General features: G+C 34.9%; 1 protein-coding gene across 4 annotated transcripts in view; it reads left to right on the top strand.

The window, feature by feature from the left end:
• Nucleotides 1-17,189, top strand: part of LOC146465963 (myoferlin-like) — a 63,489-nt gene that overhangs the window by 12,251 nt on the left and 34,049 nt on the right. For 3 of the 4 annotated variants that reach the window (XM_085128336.1, XM_085128335.1, XM_085128334.1), the window contains exons 12-32: nt 80-163; nt 4,119-4,169; nt 4,509-4,555; nt 5,464-5,546; nt 5,926-5,975; nt 6,366-6,419; nt 6,806-6,874; nt 7,035-7,078; nt 7,209-7,285; nt 7,617-7,717; nt 8,007-8,120; nt 8,494-8,593; nt 8,842-9,044; nt 9,528-9,634; nt 10,320-10,404; nt 10,955-11,065; nt 11,624-11,776; nt 13,492-13,641; nt 14,967-15,047; nt 16,438-16,517; nt 17,044-17,158. In XM_085128336.1, the coding sequence (XP_084984462.1) occupies nt 80-163; nt 4,119-4,169; nt 4,509-4,555; nt 5,464-5,546; nt 5,926-5,975; nt 6,366-6,419; nt 6,806-6,874; nt 7,035-7,078; nt 7,209-7,285; nt 7,617-7,717; nt 8,007-8,120; nt 8,494-8,593; nt 8,842-9,044; nt 9,528-9,634; nt 10,320-10,404; nt 10,955-11,065; nt 11,624-11,776; nt 13,492-13,641; nt 14,967-15,047; nt 16,438-16,517; nt 17,044-17,158 (1,959 nt within the window). The remainder of the gene's footprint in view (nt 1-79; nt 164-4,118; nt 4,170-4,508; nt 4,556-5,463; nt 5,547-5,925; nt 5,976-6,365; nt 6,420-6,805; nt 6,875-7,034; nt 7,079-7,208; nt 7,286-7,616; nt 7,718-8,006; nt 8,121-8,493; nt 8,594-8,841; nt 9,045-9,527; nt 9,635-10,319; nt 10,405-10,954; nt 11,066-11,623; nt 11,777-13,491; nt 13,642-14,966; nt 15,048-16,437; nt 16,518-17,043; nt 17,159-17,189) is intronic. The other variant, XM_085128337.1, reaches the window with a different exon arrangement.

Raw genomic sequence — 17,189 nt, forward strand, 5'->3', positions numbered from 1 at the left:
TAGTCTATTAAGTCCTGAGAAAGCAATGTCGTGAATTTATGTATGTACTCATTGTACAAGTGACTAATTAAAATGTCAGGACGAGGATGAAGACGATGACGCATCAGCCAATTCAGGGAAGTCTCGAGGAGCATCTGGCAGAAAAATGGGTGGAATTCCAGCAGTAAATATCCGATTGTTGTTGTTGCTTTTTTTCACAGTTTGTTTCTTAATTCTCATCTGGATTACATCTTTAAAAAAGAACCATAATTATGCACAACAATAAACTGCTTATTCGTTAAATATCAGCTTTTTCGTTAAATTGGATAGCAATTATACCAAACCGCGATCTCTTTAATAATTAGCTAAACTTTTTAAAGGCAATAAAAGAGAGAGAAGAACCAGTAGTACATTTAACGTACAACAGAGTTGTTAAGTGTAAAATGTTATAATAATTAAATTGAACACAAATTGAGTTGCAATATCAGGAAAGTTAATGTTAAATTAATGACATTTTCAATTGAAGAGAAAAAAATCAAACCTTTCAGATTTCCCTTTTGGCAATATTGAAGGATATAAGAATACAAGAAGAATTTCCACTGACATATAAAGGATATATAACTGTATGAACTGTGACAAACTGCACACTTTCAGGTAAACCTACATGTAAATAGATAATGAGTTTTAAAAAATTGGCAATGAGTACTATAACATACACCCCATCCCCTCAGCAGATAAATAGTGTGAACTAAAATGATTGTATTATTCGAGATAAATCAATTAATAATACAAAGCATTTCTGAAACTTTAGAACTTGGAAATTAACTATATATGACTTTTTTTTTATTAAAATGCATTTCTCAATTTGATTTTATTATTAATTATGAATATTGAATATTATTTCAATACAGCTTCAGTGAAAAGGAGGGTTTTTCTGGGAGAAGTCATCATTAAAATGCGATATAAGTTCATTATCATAAAAAATATTTGATATGCTGATATGATTTCTGTCATGCAAAGGTCATAACGTAAAGCTGGTGTAATAATAAAAGCCAGAGTGATAACATAATTATTGTGAGGTTATTTTCACGTAGTATCTTGTAGCCTTTACATGCAATCTCAAATTACCCTGAGTCATTAATGTATTAATGTAGTCATTGTTGAAAGGTTTTGTACAGATGTTGAAATTTTTTGTCAATCAATGCTAAATTAAGTTGTTTTGATCTATATACACTGTACTTTCAAGTTATTTTAGTATAAGAAACGTACTTAATTAACATTTGATTGTCTGAATATGTTAAGACGTTTTTTTAATTTTACTGAATGTATTTGTCGTATACAAAACTCCTTCAATATTTTCTAAGTTTATTGCTAACAGTAACCAGTCATCTAACTGTCAAAAATTTAAAGCAGATGCATTGTTGTTTAAATTCTTTTATATGTGCCAACTTTCAAGCAATTTATAAGACGTTACATACTAAATTAATATCAGAGTGTAACTGAAAAGTTACCTATGTTAATTTAGAAGTTGTTTAATTTTACTGAATGTATTAATAAGTCACATACATATTAAACTCGTTCAATAATTTGTAAATTTTATAAAGTAAATTAACTATAGAAATGAAAGCTTGTTGAATTTTTTCTGAATCAGTGATAAATTTATTTGTTGTTGCAGTTGCATAATTTCCTGTCTGGACTATATGCGCTTTACTTTCAAGTGATTTAATTATAAGAAACATACTAAAATAATACCAGAGTATGACTTAAAAGTATCCTATGTTAATTTAGAAGTTTATACTTGAGTGTATCAGTCTCGTACAAAACTTCTTCAATATTTAAATAAAATATTACATGAAGTAGTACATAATGTAACTCTCAAAAGTCAAAGCAGAATGTAATGTTGTATTTTTTTGTAAATTAATGATAAATTTATTTTTAATTTGCAGTTTTATTTTTCATTACTTTCAAGTTATTTAATAGTAATAATATCAGAGTATGACTAAAACGTTTCCTGTTTAGAAGTTGTTCAATTTTACCAAATGTATAAGTGGCAATCAAAACTCCTTCAATATTTTGTTAATATATTACTTGTAACAGTGATTAGTAAATTAACTCTCAGAAACCAAAGGGGATACAATGTTGTTGAGATTCTATCGTAAATCAATGACAAATTAATTTGTGTTATGTTTCTTTGCAGATGTCTAGTTACCTAATGTATATATATATACACTACTTTCAAGCTATTTAATTATAAAAAACATACTAAATTAATATCAGTACGACTAAAAAATTTCCTAAGTTACTTTAGAAGTTGGTTGATTTTACTGAATGTATTAGTTGCAGACAAATTAAACATTTTAAACAATTTAACCAATTTAAATTGTTTAATTTTAATATTTTGTAAATGTATAAAAGTAACTAATAAATTTAACTCTAAAAAGTCAAAACAGATACAATGTTCTTGAATTTTTTCTGAGTCATTGATAAATTCATTTGTTTTATTTTTGATTGCAGTTGCATAAATACCTGTCTAATCTATATACGCTTTACTTTCAAGTGATTTAATTACAAAAAGCAGTAAATTATTAATACTACAGTATAACTGAAAAGTTTCGTATGTTAATTTAGAATTTGTTAAATTTCACTGAGTATATAAGTGATATAAGTGTGATACAAAACTCCTTCAATATTCTGTAATTGTATTACAGTAACCAGTATATAATTTAACTCAAAAATCAAATTGTTGAATGTTTTTGTGATTTGATATTAATAAATAATTTTTTTATTTTCATCGCAGTTTTGTTTTTCAATACTTTTAAGTAATATTTCATTATACTAAAAATACTTAATTGATATCAGAGTATGCCTGAAAAGTTTCCTGGTTAGATGTTTAATTTTACTGAATGTTTTAGTTGCATACAAAACTCCATCAAAATTTGTAAGTGTATTACTTAGAACAGTTACTAGTAAATTAGCTCTCAAAAATCAAAGCAGATGCAATGTTGCAATTTTTTGGCGAATCAATAATAAATTAATTTGTTTTACTTTTCACTGCAGTTGTATCTATACACAAGAAAATAATTTAAGTAATTTATACACAAGAAAATAATTCAAGTAATTTAATTAGAAACGTTATTATATTAAATCAATATTAGAGTATGACTGAAAATTATGCTAGTTTAGAAATTGTTTAATTTTACTGAATTTATTAGCTCCATACAAACTCCAGTTGACCTTTAATATTTTGTAAATGTGTTACAGCAACGAGAAACTAACTCCCCAAAATCAAAGCCGAATATGCCATGTTTGTGTATAAATAAATATACTATTAATAATTTAAGATGCGAGCACTTGTAAAATTGATAACTGCGGCAGTTACAAATTAGTTTTAAAATAATAATAACATTGTAGTAAATACTATAAGTGCATGGTAAAATTTCTAAACTTGATATGTAGTAATTGTAAGGATGTTGAAAGGCTGACACGTACACTTGGAGAGAGTTATTGTAAATTAGAAATAATTTTAGTTTGCAATGAAATAATGTTTATTCATTGATTAAAAAAAACCCTTAAAAACGCGCTTCGCACACCTAGTAGTAGTGTTAAGTCAGAGGGTTTAAAAAGAACATGCAGTGGATTTCAAAAAAGGGCATTCATGAAAGAACCTAATTTTGTAAAAATAACATCATTGAAATATTTTTTTTTGATATATCAAACGCCTTGCAGTGCAATGTCAATAGTTACACTTCTAAAGACAATAAACACAAAAACCGATGAGGTAATTTTTTTTGCATTGTAAATGTTCCTTTTTTTTGTAATGGAATTTTGTAGATAGGAATAAATTGTTGTCATTTATTTTAAGTAAACCTGTTAGTATTGTCATCATAAAAAATTTTATACGTAAATGATCTGAGTAAAATGTGACCAAAATAAACAATTAAGATGCCAAAGTAGGAATAAACTTAATAATAAAAAAACATATTTTTGTTTTTTGTTGTCATTTAATTGGTCAATTGTTTTTGCCCTATAGTGATATTTTCTTTGTTGTTTTAATCTTATTTCTCGCTTTTCGTCTTTTTCTTTTTTTGTAGTCGATGTAATTATTTGTTAAATGTATGATTGTTGTTTTTCATTTTAAGGGTTATGTCAAAGTTACTGTCATGGTGCTTGGCCCTGGCGATGAAGCTCCAGTGAGTTACTTACATTATTTACTGATCAATGGTTGCACTGTTGACTTGATTTTTAACATGACAAGAAGACTCACTAAAAGTGATTGATAAAATGTTGAATTTCAGACTTATATTCTGCATTTTCAAATGCTCTCTGTCGATTAGTGTACATACTAAGTACAACCATTCCTTCCTCCAACACTCTTCTTCCTTCGCAAACATGTTGTGACATGGCTGCACTTGTATTCAGACTAATAATCAGATTTATGGGTTTTTGTTACTTCATGTAGGCATGTACATTTCCTCCATGACTTATATTAGTATTGAACATAACCAAAAAGAGGATTGTGTTTCTTGCAGTCTACCTCAAAGAGTGTAACAGAAGATGACACAGATGACATAGAATCGTAAGCATTTAATTTCGTTTGAGTTATAAAGTTGTCTTTTTTAAGTAATACAATATAGCTTGAAGGTTAAATAGACTGTTTGGATTTCAAATTAAACCTTTTGAAGATCAATAAAGTAACATTTAATTAGTGTAAGTGGTCCTTTTAACCCAATAAATCAGTTTTAGTCTCTGGTCTTTCTAGTGTTCTTACTTGTGTCTATAGCTGTTGTACAGTCTGGTCAGTATTTTAATTTCTAGTTCTAACTTCTAGTTCTCATCTTAGTGAATTAAAGGCAATGGTTATAAAACCTGACAAACTTCTTTGTTATATGTTTTTGTTTGCCTTTTTGGCCTTGACCCTTCACAAGCAACGATAGAATCTGGAATGTGTTAGAGCAACTGACCAATCGAAACGTTTTTGTTAAGATATTCAACTGTGGTGTGAACGTTAAAACTATGATTGTGCAGGGTTGCGGCCCTTCCAACATAAATTACAGCACCATTGTTTTCATGGTGAGGTTTCCTAACCAGTTCCTCAACTAACTATGTTCTCATGTAGTAGTCAAATTTAGTGGAGCCATTCTAGTGTGTTCACATTAGCCTAGTATTTCTAGTCTTGTCTAGTATCAGTAGTAAGACTGGTTTGCCAGACCTAGTCCTTTTAGTCTTTCCAGCTTAGTCTCAACTTTGTAGTCTAGGTTGTCTACTCTAATCTAGAATTTCTTGCATCAATTCAGTATATTCCAGTCTTCTTAGTCTAGCCTTTCTAGTCTAGCATTTTTAGTCTTGACTAGTCTTTTAAGTATATAGTCTTTCTAGTTTGGATTCAGCCTTAAAACTGAAAAGTCAGTTGTTTCTTGTACGTCATTGAACTTAGGTTGAATAGTAAGTGTTGCCCATTTATGATCAGAGCCATATTATTTTTAGGAACTTGTTGCAGCCTTCTGGTGTCATGTTGCGCCCAGCTGTCTTTTCACTGAAAGTTTACAGAGCTGAAGACATCCCTCAGAGTGAGTACTAAACAGGATGTTCAATGATCTGTGTAGCTATCTGTTGTCTTTGGTGCTCATGGGAATTATGATTACCATTCATACCACATCTGTAATGTATACTCTAATATTCAAGACATTGTGATAAAGGCAAAATGTAAAGGTAAGGAAATTAATTTCCACGTGGTCAGATTTCAAGCAAGAAGTGCATGGGGCCATATTCATCGAACAAATTATATCTAAACTTAAACTTGGTTTAACAATAATTACAGTTTTTGCCTGTGTGTAGAGTGCTATCAAGGCTTAGTCTAATTTGTGCTAATATCAGGAGGTTGTGATACTCTCTACCAGAAGATGCAACTAGATTTTAATAGCAATCATTGTTTACTTTATGTTTTAGTGGACTCTGGGTTCTTTGAAGGAGTCAAAAAAGTTCTTCATGTTGGAGAGGTAAAGTATGCAGATATTCAAGTTAGTTCACTTTAAATAGGAACTCACCTCTAGTGACTTTCTTGAGCTGTCTGAAATAGGCACTTTTTTCTGTGTGTTTCTTGTTGATGTTTGCTGTTTTATTGATTATGGACTGAGTACAGAATAAATTTACAGAACTTAGATATTGAGCTGTGTTAATAAAACATGTGCAAAACGAGATAACCTTTTTAGAACCTGTTTTTAATTCCACCTATAGTGTACTGAAGCAATCACAAAGCCTTATTGTTTTCAGTGCGTGCTAGGGTTATTTTTTCTGTTATTTGATTATTTTTTCAGTAAATCCTGTAAGGTTTTCTGAGAACTTCATAGTGGCCCTATTAATAGTGATTTTTTCGTTTTTCTTTTCAGGAACAGAAAGAACTCGTGGATCCATATCTTTCCTTTAGCTTTGCAGGACGAAAGGTGAAGAAAAGCTGGTCATTTTATGTGTAAAGAGGTTTAAGGTTATAGAGTTAAAAACAATTTCTTCAATAGGCATAGGTGAGGATATTCTTACTTTGCCTCAGATTCCAAAATAGAACAGGTGATCCCTAAGAATAATTATTGTAAACTTTGGATCTTTGAATAAGGGCTTTGCATGTTAGACTAATAAAGGAGTTGTAACAAAACACTCATTTGGAGGTGGTGTGATATTATGCAGTCTATGTTAAGATTGAAATAAGCAGGAAATAGTTTCTTGTGCACTGGACTGGGACTTCTGCATTAGACGGCAATTAAGATTACTTGAAAACTGTCTGTGATCATGTATGAGGAATTAAGTTTGCTGATTTTGAATTATCTTTGGACAGTCAAAGACAAGAGTGCATTACAATTCAGATCACCCTGAGTTTAACCAAGAACTCAATGTACAGTTCAAGGTGAGTTTTAATGAAGAGGTCTTTTCCATGGTCTTTTCCATGGTCTGTTGTCAGTGTGAAAAGAACAATTTTTATTTATACTGTTTGGAAGGCCTTTAGCTAATTGGGAAGGTAAGTTAATGCTTAGACATTGATTTACCTATTTAAATTTTATTTACAGTTTCCATCCATGTGTGAGAGGCTTAAGCTACAGATATTTGACTGGTAAGGAGTGAAAATTGTGATGAAGTCAGAAAGATTAAATTTAAGTTTCCTTCATTATCTTTGTGGATCGCAAAAATATACATTGTCACTGGTTATAGTCAAAGGGCTGTGTAATGTTTTTTAAATTTAGGGATCGACTGACAGCTGATGACTGTGTTGGAACAGGTTACTTGCCAATATCTGCTATTTCTGGGCAGGGTGATGATGGTAAGAAAGTTGAATACTTAAAGTAGCATGTTACAAGTGGTAGGACGGGTTTAGGGTAGGGATCAGCATCCAGAGGTTTTACATAGTGCAAGAACTGATACGAAAAAACGTTTTTTTTAATACCGTCAAATATTCACAAATGTATCTTTTTAAAATTCAGAAAATATGGTGAGTTAGAAGTGCCGAAACAATGACAACTCCTCATCCCACCGCAGAATGTGAAGATTATCAATCCCCCATTACGAAATGTCCACTATGCTTCTGTCAAGCTCTCGTTATGATTGCAATCGTATGTAAATTTTGTAATTTATTCTGATTGATTTATTTACAGGTTTTCTTCCCTTGTTTGGCCCTTCTTTTATCAATTTATATGGCTCAACCAGAGAGTACTCTGATTTACCTGATGAATATGATGATTTAAATTTGGGAATTGTAAGTTTTGTACAGTAGGTATTTATGTAACACTTTCTAGCATTGATCAATGAACTATGATGTTACGTTAGGATGGCACATACTCGACTGAGGGAAGTGCTTGTAGATGAAATGTTTTCAGGGTTTTCTTGTACTGAATACTCAGCCAAGAATTGCAGCAATATAAGACGGATTGAAGACACTTTACTGATTATTACTAGTTTGTTATTGTTTAGATGTGTTTTGGCGTGTGAAACAAAAATTCAACGGCTGATAATGGTTGAAATATGTTGAATGTGTTTATTTTTAGGGCGAAGGTGTTGCATACAGAGGTAGAGTGCTGGTAGAGTTAGAAACCAAACTAGGACCGTCATCTAAAGACCCTTCTGAGGATCTTCAGAGTCATGAGATAATCCGTGTGCAGGTGCAGTACCTGTAACTGATATCTGTCAGTGTGTTATTGATTTTTTGTTAAATGTTCTCAGCAAATTAAGTTTGCAATTAAAAAAAAAATTAGAACTGAATTCATGACCCTTAATTTTCATAGGTTTGAAGAGGGTTTGTTCATTCTTTTAATTGAAACACCGTTCTTAAAGTCATTCAGGGTTTATTCTATAGTGAGGCATCCCGGTAGTAGTAAGTACTGCAAATCAAAGCACTGCTGCATAAACTTTTGCAGAAGTGATCAAACGTGGTGCACAAGGAAGGTTGTATTCATGTTGCAAAGAGATTTATACAAGTTTGGTATCTTGTTATGTATCTTCTATCTATCTCAGTCTTTTTGTTTGACCTTCCAGCCTTACTTGCGCAGGCGCAAGTTCAAGCTCTTTGCCTGTTTCCTGGAAGCAACCATGGTATCTTGTACAGATGGCCCAGTCGAGTTTGAAGTCAGCATAGGTTTGTGGTCTTTTTAAAATATTTGCCAATATTGCTCAGACGTAAACGTATTCTGATACAAATCAATTGCCTTACTATCTTATGCTGTCCTTAGCTCAACATCAGCAAGTTATGTCATAGCGTTTAAATTTAGATGTCCGGATCGATTTATATACACGTACACATAGCTGCCATTGCGTGACTTTGTCATAAAGGCTTCCATAGCTTCTCTAAGTGCAACATAAAATGCATTGAACGTTTTGTTTCAGGAAATTATGGTAACAAGCTTGATCAATCAGTACCTCCTTCCTCTTCCACCACCCCACCCACAAATGCTGTTTATGATGGTTGCTACTATTACTACCTACCATGGGGAGACACCAAACCTTGCGTGTGTGTGGACAGTCATTGGGAAGATATTGCCTTCAGACTGAACAACTTGAACATCTTGACAAGACTATGTGAACGATTGGTAAGTCACCAGACATGATGTTGAGGTGTGCCAGTAAGCCTCTGTAAAGAGTGCCCAAGTTCAATCAGCGGTATGAATAGTTGGTTATTCACGGTCCAGGGCGAAATATTAAAACCACCTTAGTGTGATCTTATCTAGAGAAGCATCTGACTGTCCAATGGATGACCAGCTTTAGACCGCAGTGAAACTTCTTTATTATCGGCTGAACATCAAGGGGCAGAGCGGAGTCTCCATAATTTGAAGATGACTGTAGTCGTTCTTTTACAGTTAATAATATGTAATTTGCTAAAGAAATTTTGCTTCTATAATTGCCACTATTTGTTGTTATTTTGTCTAAAAATTACACTCGTTATTTTGAGATTTTGTCTAAGGCGTGAAAATGCAATGATTGTACAGCCGGTTGCACACCCAGAACATTTTCAGTTGGTAGTAAATTCAATCATGTTTTGCTAACTAGGGCTTTGTGTTCAATGATCTTTACAGGAAACCAACATGGAAAAAGTGCAACTGAGCCTAGAAGCCAATGCGCCAACAGCTGAGACTGCCTCACTTCTTATAGCTTTGTTAGACCAACTCATATATGACTGCAAGTAAGTAAAACCATGTCATCTCTTGTACATGAAGATATGTCCAACTAAAGTAAAATGGCTATTTTTGATATCGGAGACCGACTTACTGCATGTCTAGATAAGGAATCAAAGTATTTTGATCTTGTGTGGTGATACAATGGTGTAGAGAGGGTGATGATTGTGATGAAGCGATATGACTGCAAGTAAGTAAACCCATGCCATGTGCGGTAGATAAAGAAATGTCCAGCGGGACTTACTTCATACATAGATAAGGAATTGAAGTAATTTGATCTTGTGGGGAGCTACAATACTTTAGAGAGGGTGATAATTGTGGCGAATCTCGAAGGAAAGTGTGGAGTTCGCAGGCCAAGGCAACAATGGAAAGATAAAAGAGCATTGGTTTTAGAAATCTCAGAAACAAATGCAGGAATACTTGTACGACCTATGTTCAGTGATGCCATCAGATCTGGAACATCTAGATGGAGTGTTAATATCCTGGACCTGTTTCCGTCAATCATCGCTTCAAGATCCCTGCCAACTCTCAACACTGAGTGCTTTATCCAACCAGCCCTCCTGTTTTGGTTGATCAATTCTTCTGTACATAATCTTGTAGTCTTGAACAGGTTCTTCCCCACTGACTGATTCTTAAATTGCCTTCCATGCCATCTGAAAAGTCACCAGACGACTTCATTTTGTCTCATTTTAGAAAACCCTTACCAAAGATTGACAGTACTACTCCCGGTGTGAATGAACTTGATCTCAAGATCCAGGAGACAAGAATGATGGAAAAGGTTTTTAAATGAAAATAACATGCTTAATGAACAGAAAAGAACAATATATCGAAGAGGGACCTAAGTGAGGGACTTACATTGCTTATGTACTTCAGGGTTCCTCTTCCTCTAAGTATATAAGGGAGCTTTAACAACGAGGACTGCGACAGCAGCGCAAACGTCACTATTAAAACGACTTAATTTTTTTTATTCCAGCTCGCTTTAAATATCAAAAGTAGATGAAATTTCCTGGAGTTGAATTCTTGGAGACCGCACCCAAGTTTAGAAAGAGAAAGAAAAATTCCTTGTCGTGTGTTTACGTCCTCCACCCAACGCCCTATCAGGAAATTTCACGTCCAATTGGTGCAGTGATGACAACGAAATGTACCAAAAAGTCTAATGCACGTGCAGAGTTATTGTTTTGGTAATTAAGCCTATTGCTGTTTTGACGTTCTCATTGCCGTCGCCGTTGTCGCTGCCAAAGCTCTCTTATATGTTGTCACACCTTGTTGTATCCGTCTTTTCTTTTCGGACCCGACTCCTTACTTGATCTGTGATAATTTTTTCTTAGTTGGCCATCATGGAAGAAGCAACCGGACTGCGTGAAAGTGCAACTGATGTTGCTGAAGCTATGGCAGAAATCGAGGGCTACATGCAGAGACTAAAAGATATTTCTATTGAGGTTGGTCCCGTGCTTTAGAACTTAATGTTCTTTTTTATTATTTTTAGCGTTTCCTCCTACTAGACTTTGTTGACCCTGTTATGGTGTCCTTTGTTGAACTAAGTAACAACAAATGAAGTACGTATTAAAGAACGTTGTCATTTCTGCAAACACCTTTGCTGTACTTTATCAGCAAGGCCCCACTGAATGTCACTTCTGTGATGTGGGCTCTCTGTATAAAGATTGAATATCTTGACCAGACTATGTGAACGGTTGCTAACTAAATACTTCTTCTTCTTCTTCTTCTTCTTCTTCTTCTTCTTCTTCTTCTTCTTCTTCTTCTTCTTCTTCTTCTTCTTCTTCTTCTTCTTCTTCTTCTAAACAACCCTAAGTTCAAGCTGTCGTGAATTTGCATTTTGTTTGTTTCTTAATTCACAGCTTGATAATAATAACGATAACCACTGACATTTACATAGAGACTTTCTGTATAGAATTGTGGTCTCATTTGTTTACTTGTTGTCACGCTAAAGCTGAAAGTGTCTTGCTAATTAAGGTCATGTCCTACTTCTGTTACTTTAGCCCCAGAACAGCATGCCTGACGTGGTGATTTGGATGATCAGTGGAACCAAACGAATTGCATCTTTCCGTATTCCAGCTTCTGAGGTTCTGTATTCACCACAGGCAGAGTCTTGTGGTCAGTACTGTGGCAAAGTCTTCAACATGTTCATGAAGGTAACAATGGGTACTCACTTTCCGTGAAATCATTAGAAGATAATTTAACTGCAGTGATAGTTTGTAACGGTAACCTTTTAAAGTATGCTGTGTTGGGGGAAAGTACTTAAAGACAATTTTCCATCCGCTGTACTCTTTATTGCCGCTTCACAAGGCTTGCAACAACTGAACAGCTCTCCAAATGCGAACAACACAATTTACAAGCTGCTTCGATGGAATGGAACAAACACGAGGGAACGAAAATCACGGGATATTACAAAGTTCTACTCTCTGCGGTTGGGTCACAAGTCTAGTCTCATGGGCCAGCCAGCCAGCCAGCCAGACAGACAGACAGACAGACAGACAGACACCTATATTTAGTTGTAAAGCTCAGGGTAGTCCCTTCAGGAGCTTAAAAGCGCTCTGCTATCAATACAAGCCCTGAGCACTAAATACACTAACTACAATGCAGATATACTATAAAAAGTAATAACAATGCGGATATACTAAGAAAAACAATTTACAATATACTATACAAACTATAGACAATGTGTTCGTCCTTTTGTCTTTCAATTGTTCGTCCTCAGCGAGTGTGGGCCGTACCATTGTGATACAAACATGGTGACTGTAAGGACTTAGTAAAAAATTTGCTTGAAATTATATGGTAGTTGCGTACAAACATGCCTCAAGACATGCTTCTTAGTTACTTTTACATGACGTTTTTGTAAATTATTTCAAACATGTATATCATAACAACAGTTAGGTTGATAGTACGCTTAGTTGCCAGGCCAATATTTGTTCGTCAACAAATTAATGGACTAAATATATTTGGTTTGTAGCCAAGCATGGTTAAAAATCGTAAGGGTTAAGAGTTGACACTGGCTTTGAAAACTATATCAGGATGACGTTCCTGGTGTCATAATTTTATAAACAACTTTCATATAACACCAGGCATTCCATTAGTCATTTACATCCGTAGCTGAAGAAGGTTGCCGCAGCAACCAAAACGTCCTGATATAGTTTTTAAAGCCAGTGTCAACTCTCAACCCTTTCGAAATTACTAGATTGCTGCTGGTTAGATTAACATGCCTTTTCATGATGATAAGTAAGGCAAAGAAGTTATATCAGGTTGGACAGCATATTACACCTGTTTTGTGCGAGCTTCACTGGCTACCGATTCAATATCGTATTATTTTCGAGATTCTGCTTTTCGTGTATAAATCACTGAATGGGACATCGCCTAGCTACTTAGCTCAGAAACTGCGTTATCGTTCTTATACTAGATCATTGAGGTCTGTTAGTAATGAACTCTTAATGCAACCTAGATCGTTAACCAAGACCTATGGAGATAGAGCATTCGCTGCTCATGCACCAAGAGAATGGAACTTAATACCCTATGAAATTCGGAAGTCCAACACCATCTCGAGCTTTAAAAGATCACTTAAGACGTACTTGCTTACTAAATTCAGTAATAACAGATCATTGTTTCTATAGATTTATATATATATTGCGTTAGTTTTTAATTTTTAATCATTGTGAATATAATAGGAGATGGTTGTAAATTTGTAAATATTTATCAATAATGTTGTTTGCATGACTGTAAAGCACCTTGAACAAAGGATAACAGCGATATAGAAATAAAGTTATTATTAAGTTATTATTATTGACAATAGGTGGTTGTTTTTCGCTTATTCTCTGTTTCATGTCTAATAAGGGCTTATTGGATTTTTTTTTAGTACCCAGGAAAGAAGCAACTGAACCTAGAAGACTTTCCTGAAGTTCCTGCAGCTGTTCGAATGATAGTGTGGCTAGGTCTGGAGAAGGACCAAGAAGCTTGGACCAACAGGGAGCAAACAGAGGGTGACTTCTGTGTGTATGCTGAAACGGTAAATGTTCTGCACCGTCATAAATGGGCTAAATTGTAAAAGACATATGTGAAAGAGATACATTTGTGTGTAGGAATTTGTTTTGGGCGGTAAACGATTTACATGCGTGGACTTTGATGTGAGTAGTATTTAGTGTACATATGTCTTACTTGATGGGGGTGGTACATGGTTTGTGGTACTTGAAGTGAAGCGAACGGTATGTAGGGTTATGTGCGGTACTTGGTATTAGTAGTGGGGTAAATCTGGTACTTGTTCAGTTGTGAGTTGATAGAGTAGATGTGCAGTACGCTATGTTAGAATTATATGGGGTACATATGTGGTACCTGATGTGAGTATTGTATGGTTTGTGGTAATATATGTTCAAGTGGTATTTGATGTGAATAGTATATAGGGTATATGTGATGTGAGAAGTGAATGGGTTACATTGGTGTGATTTGATGTGAGTAGTATATATGGTACATGTGGGATACTTGATGTGAGATGTACATGTGTGTTACCAAGTCCGAGTAGTGAGTGAAGTTGATGTAAGTAGTATGTAGTGTGTGGTACTTGGTGTGAGTAGTCTATGGTGAGTTGTGTGGGTTGATACAAGTAGTATTTTGGGGAAGGCGTGCAGTACCTGATGTAAGTAGTACATAGGGTACAATAACATTTGGGTTTACCGTACTTGGTGTGAGATGTACATGTGTGCTGCTACGTCAGAGAAGTGTGTGAATGTCAGTTTTGCATGGATAGTTTATAGGGTGCTTGTGTGGTTCTTCGATCAAGTGAGCAATGTGAGTGATACTTGTAAGTAGTCTATGATGTGTGTGTGGTAGTTGATGTGAGTAGTTTATGGGGAACGTTTGTATAAGGTGATGTGAGTAGTATATGAGGGAATGTGCTGTTGGTGTCATCTGTTAAATGCCCAAGTTTTCGAAACAGTCGGCAAATATTCGTGGAATATTTTGACCAAAGAGGAAATATTCATAAACATTTTTTGGAAGTGTCTTAAACACCACTAATAATAGTAATAGAGTTTCGACAACACACAGGATTTTGGCTGTTTCGTGATAAGAGTGCAACAGTGATAAGAGTGCAAAGGTTTTCATCGTATAAAGTAGGAAATAGATGACATTTTATATTTGGACAATTCACGCAATGTCTTGTCAGTGACAAGCTTCTGCGAGAGACTAGCATACAAGAAACAAACCAGGGAGACCATGCATGCCTGCAGTAAAGGAGTGTATAGTAAAGTAGCCAGGCTTAAAGCCACAGCTTTAAAGCTCACAGAGCTTCTTTTTTTTTTTAACCATATTTTAATATTTTTGTCCTTTCCACTCTAGTATGAGAACCAGATGAATGTGCTTGGTACCTGGACATCAAAAGGGCTACCCCGCCCCTCTTGGTCGAATTCCAGAGGAGATGTAAGAGTGGTCCCTTAACTTTGCAATTCATTTTCTTTTTGAGTTTTGTTTGAAGTTATTGTCTCAGTTAAGTTTCCTCTGATTAATGTTGTGACTGTTGCAACTAAGATATGGAGGCAGAGTTGGATAGGAGTTGAAGTAGAGTGTCGAAGGATCAGTGGATATGTAGGTAGGAAGATATGTTAGATATCTGATAGATCTGTAGCTCAGTGGTAGAGCATCCGAACTAGTAATCGGAAGGTCTTAGGTTCGAGCCCTGATAGGAGCACTCGGATTTTCTTTTTCTGAGTAAGCCTGTGTCATTCACTGAATAATACGTCATTCATATGTGTTAGATAGAAAGTACGTTTGTCCATTTTCTGAAATGACATGGAAGAAGAGACAAAAGCACTTCATTGTTTGAGCTCAGGAAAATTCCAAGGCTTCAACAAGATTTACAGCACTGTGCATCGTGCACAGTCCTTTTACCCTTTGTCAAAGTGTCCCTTTGAGAAGTTGCTGATTGCTGTTTTTCTAAAAGGTCACTAGAATGTAGAAACTGGTAGCTCCAGGGGTAGAGTTGTTGATAGCTTATTTTTCAGGTTTGTGCTTGATTACCTGCCTTTGAGTGAAAGCAAGGTTGGAGATGACTTTGTTTTGATACAAACCTCACTGCTTTTTATATGAAAATGATTTTGTTCTTATGCTAACTAGTTTCTATTTACATATGAAAAGCACTGTGGTTTGTATCAAGACATAGCCAACTTCAACCTCGCTTCCACTCACAGGCCAGGTCATGAAGCACACAACTGTAAAATGGGCTATTGTTTGAAAGTCAACGTTGAGGGCAAAAAGTCTTCGTCCTGCACTTCTAGTTTGCAGTCAAAGTTATCGACAGTTGTCCAAAAGGTGTAAAAGGAGACCTTTAACTAGTAGCAAAAGTGCGGCACACCAAACATTGTAAGATATTACCTCTGAAATGTTAGTATCATATGCTCCACCAACTGGGCTAAGAAGCAGAAAGATGGTTGCAAAAATACCATAACCTCTGTTGAGGGTAAAAGAATAATTATTCTTAGCTGCAAGAAAGGTTATAGCCTAGTTATGTACAAAGGCTAACTTAGACACTGGCTCAATGCAATCAGTTGGCTTGCGTATCTGTTTATAAGTGGGTCAACGTTGGTAGAAAAGCATGATAAGACCACTGAACTATTAACCCATCCAAACGTCATTTCAATAACCAACCACAGAAGTCCGAGCATCAGGGGAGCAATGCTTTAAAAAAAAAAAAAAACAAACAATAAGAGTTTAATGTTATTGTTTTCTAGTGTTGATGTTTCGTAGTTATTTTTTGCTGTTGTTTAATTGCCCTATTGGTGTAAAATTCTGACTTTCCTCCACTTTATTTTAGTTGAAATTGTATAAAGACTATTTTGTACCCCCTCCTGGTTGGCATTTTGAAGGAGATTGGTTTGTTAACCCAGAGCTCAGGTAAGTCTTTCATTGATTTTTAAGTAAATTGTTGTGAGAAATATAACTGGGAACAACGTAAAGAATGTTTTGTAACTCACTGGAAGTGAGAACTTGAAAAAGGTGTTGAGGAATATAGGACTAAAATAGCGAGATTTAATTTTTTGTGAAGGTTAACTTTGTTTGCTATGCCAAAATAGTGATTGTTGTGTATAATTCTCAAGGCAGTTCATTACGACGATGTCGCCAACTTAATTCTTCCTCTTTTCACGCATGACCTGTCTCCTTGGCAAAGAAGAGATCCGTTTAAACAGACGATTCTTGACACGATGTTGTGGCTATTTTGAGCGGCAGCTGTTTAATTACAACTGAAAAAGAAAATTGCTGATTAGTGGTAATCTTGTTGGTACAAATCACCCTAAAATACCCATAGTTACAGAAATTCTTTTAAAATCATAATTTGATGAAAGTGGGTTATAAGGCCTGTCTGAACAGGACCAGTATAATGTCATCGTTGATTACTATGTATCAATCCTTCTTTTCATAGCCTGCAATATGACCGAGACAGTGGTCATAAAAGCTTCCTTGAGGACGTTTTTGAAAATGAATCTCGCCTTCCAGCAGGCAACTGGGGACCTTCATCAGTGCCTTGGACAGATGTGGTCGGTATCATGTCAGATCTTAGCATCTCTG

Source organism: Pavona decussata, unplaced genomic scaffold (assembly GCF_977016875.1).
Source record: "Pavona decussata unplaced genomic scaffold, jaPavDecu1.1 SCAFFOLD_155, whole genome shotgun sequence".
NCBI classification, from domain to species: Eukaryota; Metazoa; Cnidaria; class Anthozoa; order Scleractinia; family Agariciidae; genus Pavona; species Pavona decussata.